Genomic DNA, 13,778 nt, shown 5'->3' with positions numbered 1-13,778 from the left:
AACTGGTACTGGCCACTATCAGACGTGATACATGTCTAAATAAAGCACTGGTCTAATTAAATACCAGAACTCCTATTAGGTATACATGCTGTTTGCTTCCACAGCTACCCCACCCCAACCATTAAAATATTGAACACCTTAAAAACATTAGTGATTTCACCCACACATGTGAAGTAACAAGGATTATCCCCATTTTTTAAGACAGGAATCTGAGGCACAGAAAAGTGACTTGCCTAAGGTTCTATAGGAAGTCTCTGGCAGAGTTAAGTGCCAAGCAGATCTGCTCATGCTGTACAGTGGGTAAATGTTAGCCTCTGACCTTAAAAGCCTCGAGTAGCAAGCTAAAAAGTTTGCAGAATACAGAACTTGCCTCTTTCTAAAGAATATCAGCCAGGCCAGTTTCAAAACCCTTTGTTCTCAGTCAAACACTACATAAATGTAATTAGGCTCTTGACTGGAACTTCAGTAACTAAACTTATTTTAAGACTAAAAAAATCTAAAATGACAATACTAGCTCTTCTATTTGGTATAAAATTTACAGTTCTTGCTTAAGAAGGATATAGGAAAAACCTGTATGTTAAAACCTCTTGGCTTGGTCCCAGAGCTCCAACACCAGCACTGCTATGAGGGAGCTAGAAGAGTATAATGAGTAAAGACAAGAAAGCACATCAAGTGCCTTAGTCAGAGTCTATTTGCAGGAATTCTGGAACAAAAGTTGAGCGGCTGATGTGGGTATTGAGATGCAAACGACCGCAACGGTCTTTCAGCCCTATTATTTCATAGGGGTGCTAAAGAATAAAGCCAGAAAATGTCTCTTTCCTGTGTACTCTGGAAACTGTTTTGTGAAATTTAATCCAAGTTTAGCTGCCAAGCCTTTGAGTATGGATATTACTAGTGAACAGGCCCCTAAAGGAGCCATGGAAATTTGTTCTGAGAAACTGTCTAGGACTTAAAAAACCTTATTGTGTTTAATATTGAATTTGCTTTAAGGAGGACTCCAATGTGGATGGAATGGTATTCTTATTTTCCTTTATTGTGAAAATGTCTGTCTACCTTTTCTCTTCACCCTCCTGCTCTGAAAGGATATGCTCCCCTTACTCCTAGTGGTTTGTGTTTTTTTTTTTTTTGTTTGTTTTTTTAACTAGAGGAACAGCAATTAAAAAGATAAGATTCACAGTCCCTTGCAACATATGGCAATGTTTATTTTTCCAAAAGCTACACTTTATTTTCTCCAATAGTTTGTCATGGATACAAAGTTGATGTCCAGTTCAGAAAGTCAGTTGTTTTGTTTATATGTCATCACACTCCCACTCCCAAAGATAGTCCCCTACACAGGGTTTAACTGTAGAATACCTGTTCTTATATCCAACACTTCAGAAAAACATAAGTATTGGGAACTGTGTAGCAACAAGTACCTCATACTTTTCCAGTGGAGGACAGATAACTCCTTATGTGTAAAGAGCAAGGAGGAGGAAGTATGGATCAGTAAGTAGGTGCTAGCCTAGGACTTGAGACCTGGATTCAATTCCTAGGTCTGTTACAATCTGCCTGTGTGGCCCTCAGCATGTCACTTAGCTTCTCTGTTCCATCAGTAAAATGGGGGAACAGCACTTCCTTATACTCAAAATCCATGTGAGTTAAATATATTTAAAAATTTGAGGGACTTATGCAATGAAAGCCATGTAAGTAATTAAGATAGAACACACACCTTAGCTAGGAGTAAACATTTGTTATAAATACTTGCTGCAAAAATCATTTTGCGTTGACAAATTAGCTAGTTTTAGTCAAGAATTACATCCTTAGTACTTCAAAAACTTTCAGATGTATGTAATTACCTGTAGCTCTTGAGATTTATGAGCTTGTTCTTGCTTAATACTGTTGGTCATACTTTCCTTCATCTCATCCAGTATAGAATACAGACCATCAAATTCCTCATCCAGCTCAGCAATTACATTAGAAGAATTAGCCTGAGAAGAGAATCGTAACTGTGTTTCAGTTGTGCAAGAATAGTGATGCAGTCTTCTAGAGTGCCCCTGCCCCCCAACTACAATTTGCAATGATTACTCTGCATGTTGTCATGCTACCCCATCTCATAAAAATTTGCTAGTCATGATGCAATTTGTATGGTAGGCCTCTCTTAAGCAGATTAGAGAATTTAGAATATTACAGGCCACCAGTTGGTTATGTCAGCAATGCTACAAACAGAATCCTGCACAGCACACAGGTATGTGTAAACATTAGTTATCCAATAGCACAAACCTCTCATTGTCATGAGTCTCAAGCTCTCACACACAAAAAACTAGTAGTTCTCACACACAAATGTAATTACCTAGTTCTATGAGCAGCAATTGGTTTTATTTGCCACTACTTAAGAAACTTGCTTTTAGATTTACAGTGTTACAGACATACCAATGCTGAGCAAAGAGCACAGAGGTATAAGCATCAGGCAGTAGATAAATTAGAAAAAAATTAATCCTTGTTTTAGACTGAGAGAAGGGGTAAAGATACAACACAAGTCTGACAGTCTGTTATCTTCCAATTTACTGATTTAAAAGCACTAACCTGAAAAGCAAGACAAGTGCTGATGCTCAGACCAAAGAAATCTCAACATGCCACATGAATATTGACTTTTCAGAAGAATGTGATCTGGATTTAACTAGGAAAAAAGTTCACACACAACTACCACTTCACACAAGGTGGCAGAAGTTTCAAAATCATTTAGACTCTTCCCTATAGTTGAGTCCAGTCTCAGCATTTCACAAAAACAGGGATTTTTCAGTTTCAGAATTGAAATTTATACTTGCATTTTACTTTCAGTAAAATCACCCATAAACAGAAAAACCACCACAACAGCTTTCCTTTTTGGTTTTAAGAATTGTCAATAGCAGCTCTTTAGACACCAAGAATATTTTTAAGTGAGCATCAATAATCCAAGTCTGACTGACCTCCCACCCCTCAACTTCATCACATTTGCAAATATAATGATTTGCCGATATTAACACATGTACCTGAACACCTTTTAACGTATGGCTCAGTGTGTCGATAAAGTTCTGGATTTCATCATTTTTGTTCGCCAGAGTAGAGATAATCCTTTGTAGAGCTTCCTGGGATTACAAAGAAATTCAAAAGCGAATTCAATATTTGTAAAAGGATTATATATAATTCATCTTGTGAGCAATTTTAAATAGTTTGCTACCCCAAAGAATGTTTATTACTGAATGAAAACCTTGTCTGCCTATCACCACTTCCCACTGCAACACCAAATACAAACATGGATTCAAGTCCTAATGTGAAATTAGAGTTTTGTTTCAAAACGACAACGTTTTGTTAAAGCCAGGAAGGCCCAAAACAGTCAAAGATGTGAGATCTAAGACAGGGGTTCTCACAAGAAATTTTTTGGTGCCCTCAGCGTGTGGCCACCAACTATTGCTGGTAGCCGCTCTGCAAATTTTTCCTAAAATACTTCATTGTAATTTTTTTCCTCCCCTCAAGTTAATTTGGACATATATGTGCATATTTATGTAGGTTTTTTGCAGACTCAAATAAAAATGATGTACAATTTTCTCTGTTCTTTACTAGACCTCAACAGAATAGAAACAAATAATGTGTTTTGCATATTCTTGTCCCTTTTTGTTGTTTCTTTTGCTTTATGTGGTTGCTTTTTTTTTTTTAAGACTAGCAAGTCTGTCTGTGTGAAAACAGATATTTGTATTTTGTTACCATCACTTCAGCAGACTTGCTAGCTAGCAAGGAGGCAGCGAAAAGTGATATTAACAGACATACAAATATTTTTCACAACAGACTTACTCAGCCCTGGCAAGCTGGGGGACAAATTAAGCCCTGGATGTGGAGGTGGGAAGGGAGGCAGCTCAGGGTCAGGGATTATGTGGCGGTGAGTCCAGGGACTGGAGCCCTGAGCAATGGCTGGGGGCGAGCCTGGGGCTAGGGGATGAAGCCCGCCACCACACAGCTGGAGTCTACTGCCTGGCCACCCCAAATCTGAAACCCGAGCCCTGCCGCCTGCCTGCTCTTCCAACATTTGTGGCCCCAGAGGGGGACAGGACCCAACCCCTACGGGCAGCCCTAGGAGGGGCCGTTGCTTTATCCCCCCGCCCTCCCATATTACCACCCAGGAGAGGCTGGGGACACACAAAAAGCCCCTAGTAGCAGCATGCAGCCACGATTGCCGCATTGAGAAACGCTATCTAAGAGGTGTTCCACCAAGGTATATGGCTTTTTCCTTATTTTAAGAAGTCTTTTCTACTCCTTTACACATTTGATCATGTAATTTGTATAAAGCGTGGCTAAAACTTCAGTGTTTTTGGCTTGGCTGTTAACAGAAGTTGGTATATAAGCAACTGTGTTTAAACTAACATTTCTTCCTAGTCCCATCCTTAATTCATTCTATAAATTCATCACAGGAAAATTTATTATTTCTGATCTCACAAATAAAGTGTGTGTATGATTCTCCAGTTGCTCAGAAATATTTAAAAAAAAAAACTTGGAACTGGGTAACTGCCTAGAAACAAGTCAGCTGATCAACCTTGTGGTATAGCACTCAGGTAACTAAAACTGGTGGGATGCTGTCCACTATCTCTAGAGGGTATGCCAACATCCAGTTCAATAGAATATTGAAAGGTAAGCTATGGAGAACACTAAGAACTGAATTATACTAGTATCCACCTACCTGCAGTCTAAGGATTTTAATGAGATACATCACTGATCAGTGTTTCAGTGGAAAAAAAATCAGCAAGCTATCTACAGTCCCTGCTTCCTGCCAGAAGGCCCTTAGGAAAAGATTCCAAACTTGAAATTGGAAGGTAAGTTTACCTTTACACCTATCAAGAGTTGGCATGAGGTAGTCATGCAATACTATTCTGGTTAATTGTGTGCAACTGCATACAGTTGACAAATCTTTCCAATTTTTATTACTCTTCAATAAGGACAGTCAAATTGCTATGGTGATGTGTACCAGGATCCATTACTTCCCTCAAATTACTGTTATGAATGTTTCCACCACTTGGTTTAGAATAGAAGGTTTCCCATTGATTAAAATATTATATAGGAGTATTATGGACAAAGTTGTTTTTAAGTTATTCGCTCAGACAGTCTAATCCTACCAACTGCTTTCTGGTTCACTACTGACCAGGAGCAATTATGCTTGTGTCAGACAAGCCCACAGCTAAGCCTTAGATCCTATAAGCATAACCATCAGTATGGATGAGTCAGAAAACTCCCAATCCTCTTGACTTGGATTTATGAGATCCCGTTGGTTCTGCCGTTTGAAAAACATTTTATAGCCATGTACAATAAAGTCTGAATTTACCTGAAGGCAAAGGTCTATCTAGGTAACATTCAAATAAAGTCCTTTGCACAGCCACTCCTAAAATACAAACAATGTATCACTCCCATTTTCTACTTGCTAACAGTTGTCTCAACATAAACAAGATTGTGCCAATGATCCTAGAGTTAGGACTAATGGGGGGAGAGGGAACAGGAGGAGAAACAAGGATCGGCAAGACTATTAGAAATAGTACATAAAACTTTCAAGGCTACAGTTTCAGTTTCATCAAGCAGGAAGGAATACCATGAAGTTCAGCTAACTTTAATCCTAACCATATATTTTTCCTCATATTGGTGAAAAAAGGTAAAGGCTGAAAAATCCACTAATGGAGTGAGTAGCTTTCCTTGGCAGGTGTTGGGGCCCAAGCCATCAATTTCAAATAAAAAAGAGCTAGAAGTCAGCAGCTAGTATTTTGTTTGCAAATAATCGTCCAAATGAATAGTAAAATGCAAGATGAAGCAGACTGCAGCTCATCTCCGAAGGCTGGCAGCTCCAGCCTCTCTTCTGCTGTCCATAATTTCATTAAGATGAATTGTAGGAAAACAGAGGACCAATCTATACTTAAAAGGTTGCTGTGGCACAGTTGAAGATCTTCAGTGAAGATCTAGTATGCCAACAGGAGGGCTTCACCCATTGACACAGTTAGTCCACCTCCCCCAGAGGCAGTAGCTATGCTGATGAGAGAATTAGCACTGTCTACATCAGGGGTTAGGTTGGTTTAACTGTGTCGCTCAGGGGTATGGATTTTTCACAGCCCTGGGCAACATAGTTATACCAATGCAAGTTTCTAATGTAGACCTGGCTATAAGCAAAAGTAGAGGCTTACATCCCATCGGAGAATGGCCTAACAAGCAAGTTGCAGGGAAGCCCCTTGGCTAATTCCCCACAGAAGGGGATTCAAACAACATTGCACAGAAGGTAAGCATTGTGTTTATCAGGCATTGTCCTGGATGTCATTGGTGAGCCCGTTCATTTTTGTACTTCCTTCTGGCTAGTAGGCTTAGTACCCCAATTAGTACATGTTCATGGAGTCACTGAAGTCCTAAGATAAGGTTTAGATGTGTTAGTATTGTATGCTAACAATCTGTTCATAGCAAATTAATTACAGTGTAATTTAAGAATTAGATTTAGTGCCTCTGAATAGCACATTAATGCCCATGAGTTACATGATGTGATTGGATACATTTTGTATTGAGGGAGTGCAGGCTCAAATGGTTTGGTTGTGTAAAGCACAGTCCTGACAACTATGTGGGTAAGATCAACTCATCAAGATAGAAGGAAAAAGAGGCCAACCCAAGAAGCGATTGGCAAAACTGTAACCTACCCTCATGAGAAGATGGCATTGGGCTTTCTGATATGTAGCAGTGAGTCTCAGCTGACCCAATCAGCTCAGTGCACCCCACATACTTATTATATTGATTTAAAGGATGTCTTGTAATATATCATTGAAAAACTAGCAACTCACCGATTAGTATTCTTGTGAGATTATGTATTGTTAATATAAAAACTATAAATGTGCTGGAAATGTTTTTAAAATGTGGTAGGGCTTAAGGCCCCCTGTGTTAGACCAAGGAACGTGGCTCCACTGGCTTGTATCGTCTCCAATGTAAATTGATCAAGGAGAGGCAATGAAGTACATTTACATAAAATGTAAACAAAGCCATCAAAGAGGAGGAGACAACAAAACAAACAGAAACACATGGCTTCAGCTCTCTGGTGGACACAGCAAGCTGAGCCCCCTGGAAACAAGGATGAACCTTGAGAATATGAATGGAGAAAACAAGCCATTTTGGCATTCTTCACCTGAAGAAACAAAGATATCAAGCACTTTGAGATCAGAGTTGGATCCTAGCCAGCCCTGCTAGAAGACTTGTTAAAATGGACTATGGTGAAAAAAATCAAAGATTCCAGCTTGTTAAATTGGCTTTTAGCATTAGAAGCACTGTCAAAGCTGATTCCCCACTCTGGCACTTTGAGTGCAGAAGGTGGGGACCTGCAAGGATTCTAAAAATTAATACTGGCTACTCCAGGCTTGTATTAAACTCCCAAGGTTACAGTTTCTCTGACCTTGGATACATAGACGCTGCCACCACCCAAATGCAAAACACACACATCCTTTGAAATCAGAAAGGCACACTTCGGAATTCCTTCCTGTGAGGTACCCTCAAGCCCTTTCATCCGCCTCCGGGGAAGAGCGGAGAAAGAAAAATAAAGGAAATCAGCTGTTGCCACCAGCTAATTTAAGAACATATGCACAAACATCTTAGGACACCAAAAATCCAATCCTGTTCTTAAAAAAGGTAAATTTTATTAAAAACAACAAAAAAAAAACACATCTGGAACTTAGGCTTTTGCTAGATTTAAAAAAAAACCCACTTACAAAATTTAAACCTCAAGAATAACCTTCTTGAGGTCCAGCTTAAAGGTTAAAAGCAAAACAAAAAGTATTTGGGGTTAGCACAGAGGAGTCCACAAGCCAATACTAAAACAAATAAATAAACCTAATCGTGTTTTTCTAGACATTCCCTAGTTTACTTACATATCTGGGGTTTCAGATAAGCAATCTCTAGGTATTATCTGATGGTTTTTCATATCTGGCTTAAGCTTCTCACTGCATAACTGCTCCCTGTTCCCTTTTTCGCCCCAGAGAATCACAACACCTAGACAAAGGGAAGGTTGTGGGTTGTTTTTAAAATGCGGGGGGGGGGGGGGGGGGGGGACAAAAAAGTTCTAGCCCTCCCATTGGTTCTTTTGGTCAGGTGCCCACTCCTTTCCTTTTACTTGTGGGCTTGTTAACCCTTTACAGGTAAAGGAAGCAGAGAACCACCACCAAGAGGGATTCCATAGCCAACTGAGTGTCCACAAAAGGGAGCTACCCTCCCCCCCCCCCCATTTATCACAAACATATTTTCACTTTTGTTTATTTGGAACCTTTTCTATCCCAATTCCTTCTGTTTGGTATCATTTAAGTATCTGCCCTTTGTTAATAAGGAATCTCAGTGGAGCGTTTTAAACTGAAAGAGTAAAATCCACAGTCAAACTAACAGGCTGATGCTGTGTATGGTCTTCTCATTGTAGCACTCATAAAACCTTATCAAATTTGCTGGTCCTTTAGAGAAAGGCTGAGCACTGCATGGGAGACAGTTTTAGGTAGACACAGGACCATAGGGGCAGTTAGTATCACCCTGCATGGAGTAACCAGGCTGGTGGAAGCCAGAGTGAGGTCACTGTGCTGTATACAGGTGGCTGGTGTCAGGCCTCTGAGTCAAAGTTGCACAGTACAGAAGCAGGTAAGGTTGTAGGCGACACTTTACTGGTCTAGGTGAAACTCCAAAGCATCACAGTGGAATATCATAAAAGAAGACATTAGAATGTGGTGTAATAGACTAGAGGACATAGCATTGAACAGAGCACTCTGGAGAGAGAGAGGACTCGTAAAGCGGATTCCATTAGATGGGATTAACAAAAAGACAATACATTTTGTGTATCTAAAGTTTCACAAGCAAGTCTGTCATACTACACTACAAATATACAGTAATAGACATGACAAGATTTTTTGTAAGTTTACAGATACACAAGATGTCCCTTCCTAAATGACACTTGATTTATATGCATTTCTATGGCACTCACATAGCAACTGAACACCTCAAATATTAATGAAATATACATAAGGTTATTCATTTGGCCCTAGCAAGTATGGGTCTAGCTCTGAGTCTGAGCCTCTGCAAAACCTTTCATTTAAGAATGAGGTTTCAAGACATTACGATTTCAAAGGTAACTTTCCAAATGTGAACGAAGCATAAACCAAGCTACTGCCCTCTTTAAGTCTGAAGATAGCTGTAATATTTCTGCTACTGTTCATAGCTTCTCCAAGCAGCACGGAAGGGAGATTAATACCACCTATGGTCAGTTTCAAGGATACTATGCAGAACCCCATGGGGCAGCAGTGAAACTTAGAAATCATGTGAATGCTACTGTTTGGAAAAGCTCTGACTAGCAGAGACAGGCACTGGAGAGGACCACCCAAAATAAAAAGGCTCCAGAAAAGGGTAAAGCAGAAGCCACTACTTAAGACTGGGAGAATCAGTAGAATAGCAGAGGCCCTCTCCCCTACTCCCACCACTTGGGGGAGGGGAGAAGAGAATAATTCCTTTTCTCTTCCAGCAACTAAAGGTGGATGGAGGTTCAATTTTATACAACATTTAATGAGGAAGACTTACAGAAGTTCACCCCCTTACCTCTTCAACCGAAAGGCCCCCGTGAGAGCACCCCGACAAGAGTCTACCACAGAGCTGGCTTAACAACCAGTTATGTGGTAGCATTTCTCATCTGCATATTTCAAAGTAGTAAGCTTAGTCATCCAGACAATAGGTGTGTGAAGTTTTTCAAGCCCCCAAAAAATCAAGGTACAACTCATAGCTAACAATAGTTCCAGTGTTTCTGGGCTACTGCCAGTAGTTAGGTGAGATCCTAAAGGAGGAGGCAGGGAAAAATCCTTCCTGATACCTGGCCAGGGACCCACAAAGTTGGGTCAAGATTACTTGCAGAGCCGATGCTAACTTTTTCCTGTTGGCGCAGTCTCCTAACCCAACCACTTTTCTGCAGGTCAATAATTTGATTGGGTGGGGGACAGGCAAGGAAGGAGACAGAAGGGAACGTGGGCCAACAGCCACATTTTAAAAACATACAAGAAATATAATTAATTTGTCCCCTTCAATGCAGTTTCACATTAACAGTAAACAGAGGGATTCACCTATGTCAACAATCTAATTACTGGTGGCCAAAATGCACAATAAGAGAGATCTATTCCAGACTGGTGTTTTATAACATACCATTAGCATCCCAACAAGCAGGATACTAAGTCTTTTGTTTAGCTCAAGATTTACATTTGTTGGTTTACAACCCCTTTACATCCCTCTCGTAGGAGGGATCAGACCAATATTGCAGAACGCTTTCCATCTATTTTCCCAGCATTTTTTCCTAGTAGCTCTCTCTTACACTTGATCATTTTGCAGTATACCAAATTACTGATAAGAATTTTTCTTCCACTGCTGAAACACTGTCCTATTTTCTCACTAGTACAGGCAAATCCCTTAGGGAAACCTGCTACTTCCCAGGAACTGTTGCGCACCTATGCTGCTCCGCTCTCCTCCCCTGTACGTCGCAAGGGAGTTTCTTCTCAGCTATACTACACAGTTTTCATACAACCTCCCTGTGAAAAAGCCTCCTCCAAAGCTACAAAAGTTAGAATAAACGGCAAAGGAGAGAGAGAGAGATGGAGAGCGCACAGACAGAAGGATGGGTTCCCTCTCACATGAAGATTAGACGCACTTAATGGAAGCTACGTTTAGTGGGCAGCTACACTCCACCTCAGCATCCCCCCTGCCTCTAGCAACAGGTCCCACGGGACCCAGCCGGCTGCAGGCATCCTAACGCTGCCCTCTCGTCTGAAGGCAGCTCCCAAGCGAGCCCTGCCCCGCCACGCTCAGCGAGCCCGCCGACGATACCCAGCAATTTCCCCCGGCGGCAACTCAGCTTTGCCTTGCAGCAAAACAAAGCTGAACAAAAGCCTCTGACAGCCCCCCCCACCCCCGCCGCGTCCCCCGGACCCACCCCACGGCTCGGGCAAAGAGCGAGTCACCCCAACCTGCCTCCCCGCAGCCATTCCCGCTACCTCCTCACACCTGCCGGGGAGGCCCCCCCCCGTGAGGGTGGGCGCGGCCCGTTACCGCCCGAGGGGCGGGGAGGGGGGACGCGCGAGGGGCGGGAGCCAGCCCCCCCCTCTCCCCCAGCGACACTCCCTCACACCAGTCTCCCGCGCGCCCACTCACTTTCTGGGCATCCATAGCGAGGCTGCGGCAGGCGCGCGCGGAAGACACCCTATCGCTCAGCCCACCCGCTAATGAAAGTCGTCTGCGGGAGAGAGGCTTGACTCTCCCACCCTCAGCGCGCGTCGACCGGCACCTCTGCGCCTGCGCTGTCCTGTCCCCCACAAACCCCTTCCATCCCCGCCCAACGTGCCCGCCCTTTCCCGGGCAGGACGCACCGCCCCATTCCTTGCTCGTCCAATAGAGATGCACCGCCTCGACCAGGCACCGCCTCCTCCCGGGCCTGTCTGACAGGGCGCCCCGCCCTTCCCCCCCCTCCCTCGGTCCCTTGCGTGACTAGGAACGTCTACTTCGAGGCGGGAGGGGAAAGGCGAGAGAGATGGAGGTAGGAGCTGCAGCCCTGGCGCCTGCGTAGTGGGCGTGCTGCACACCGGCGGCTCGGGCGGGGGTTGGCCTGCGGGCGTCTCACGCTAAAGGAACGAGGCTTCCCCACATGCCCCGGAGTCGCCGGTTCGCGTCCAGCCGGCGCGCATGCTCTGCCCAGTGCAGGAACCAAACTCAGGCCCAGCCAGGCCTGGGCTATTCCCACGGCACAGGGGAGTGGAGGGTGTATTGACCTGGCAAAGGCCAGCAGTGGAGTCTGTATCCACGCCATAGCCGCCCCCTCAGGGGCAGAAGCCATTTTTGTTCTGGCCTGAGTTGACAAGTGACCAATGATTTTCACTGGCCAGCAGCTCCAAGGTGTTAAAGAAATCATGAGTCAGGCCCCCCAAATCATGACATTTTTTAAAAAAATCTTAAACTTTTAGTTATTTTATTTTCCTCTTGCTTTCAGAGCCTGTAGGGCACACTTGGCTCATGGCTTTAAGCTTTTTTTCCACATCCAGGAGGGCTAAAAAAAAAAAGTAATTTTATTTTAGTGAAAACTGAGATGCCTACAGGAGCTGGGTCTTTAAGAAAAGCAGCAAATATTTCAAGACTAGCAATAAAAGCAGAAGAGTTGGCAACACTGGATTTTGGATTGCCTCCATTTCTGTATGTCCGGCTGGGATGCCTCAAAGGGACCTCATTTCTAGAGAGCAGGTGCTCAGCACTTTCTGAAAATCAGGCCCTTATAAGGCATCTCAAGTTGGACACATAAAAATCACTAATTACTTTTGAAAAGTTTGGGCCCCTGAGCCTGACAGAGGCTCAAGCACATTACCAGTGCTTTTGAAATGATAATTGTGGGTACACCTGTGAACATCACCATATTTCTGAATGTTTCAGGATAAGTATCCACTTTCTAAGGTTTTCACCCACTTTGGTGCTTTGTCTTGTATACAGCAGTCAAACTTTACACATTAGGAATCTTCCCCCTAAACCTAATATGTATTTAGTTTGCCATACTTGTAAACAAGCTTTGTAGTACTTCAGAGCCTTCTGACCCACAGAATAAAAAGTGTCATACAGCTTTTGAAATGTGTGGTAACTCTTCACATCAGTGACGTTTTACAAATATATAACTATAAAAACATTCACAGTATTTGAGAGTATCTGACCGTATCACTCTTGATTGGGGCTTTGGCATTATTGTAATGTAATTGATTGATAATAGTATAAACTCTGGTTGCAAAGTAAAAGAAAAGAAAACCGCATTATGGTAACTCTCCAGGACTACCTTCACTACTACAACATCACCACTTAAAGGTAAACAGGATTTATTAAGCCAATTTTGGCCTCGGTTTGCTTTATTTATTTAGGGATGAACCCCCATTTTTCCTTAGTATCATTGATTTTTCTAAAGTGTTACGGACTTCCTACCTTCATGAGAGTCAATCAGGCATTCAAAGGAAATTTTATAAAACTAGATACCTAGTAACAGGAGGAAATGAATTCTCTGGTGAGGTAGAACTCCACACCCTTTTGTTATTAGTATTGTTTAAGATTTGTGAGATCAGGACCCCATTGTATTAGACACTGTAAAAACACATAGCAAGAGACAGGCCCTGCTTCAAAGAGCTTACAATGATAAATATGTGACAAAGGGTGAGAAGGGAAATGGGCACAGAGAGGTGAAATGACTGGCCCAGTGTCACACAGGACCAAGCAACAGAGCCAGAAATACAGTTTAGGTCTCCTAAATCTGAAAATGATAAGGCTATGGAACCACTTCTATATGAAGGGAGATTAAAAAGACTGGGACTATTCAGCTTGGAAAATTGATGTCTGAGGGGGAGGGATAGCTCAGTGGTTTGAGCCTTGGCCTGCTAAACCCAGGGTTGTGAGTTCAATCCTTGAGGGGGCCATTTAGGGATCTGAGGCAAAAAAAAAATTGGGGAGTGTGCCTGCTTTGAGCAGGGGGTTGGACTAGATGATCTCCTGAGGTCCCTTCCAACTCTGATACTCTAATAGGAGGCATTAGCAGGAGTTAAGATAGAGGCCTATAAAATCATGACTGGTGTGGAAAAAGCGAATAAGGAAGTGTTATTTACCCATTCACATAACACAAGAACCAAGGGTCACCCAATGAAATTAATAGGCAACAGGGTTAAAAAAAACACAAGGAACTACTTCTTCATACAGTGCACAGTCAATCTGTGGAACTCATTGCCAGGGGATGTTGT

At 42.6% G+C, this 13,778-nt stretch overlaps 1 protein-coding gene across 3 annotated transcripts in view; it reads right to left on the bottom strand.

Annotated features, from left to right (window-relative positions):
• FSD1L (fibronectin type III and SPRY domain containing 1 like) overlaps positions 1-11,297 on the bottom strand; it is a 63,828-nt gene extending 52,531 nt beyond the window's left edge. For all 3 annotated transcript variants that reach the window (XM_084628664.1, XM_084628665.1, XM_084628666.1), the window contains exons 1-3: positions 11,176-11,297; positions 3,009-3,104; positions 1,836-1,967 (exon numbers count right to left, since the gene is read on the bottom strand). In XM_084628664.1, the coding sequence (XP_084484790.1) occupies positions 1,836-1,967; positions 3,009-3,104; positions 11,176-11,190 (243 nt within the window). In that variant the 5' untranslated portion in view covers positions 11,191-11,297. The remainder of the gene's footprint in view (positions 1-1,835; positions 1,968-3,008; positions 3,105-11,175) is intronic.
• Positions 11,298-13,778: the final 2,481 nt, after the last annotated feature.

This window comes from Lepidochelys olivacea, assembly GCF_965140295.1.
Source record: "Lepidochelys olivacea isolate rLepOli2 genome assembly, chromosome: 5".
Classification (NCBI taxonomy): Eukaryota; Metazoa; Chordata; order Testudines; family Cheloniidae; genus Lepidochelys; species Lepidochelys olivacea.
This window is presented reverse-complemented; position numbering and strand designations above follow the sequence as displayed.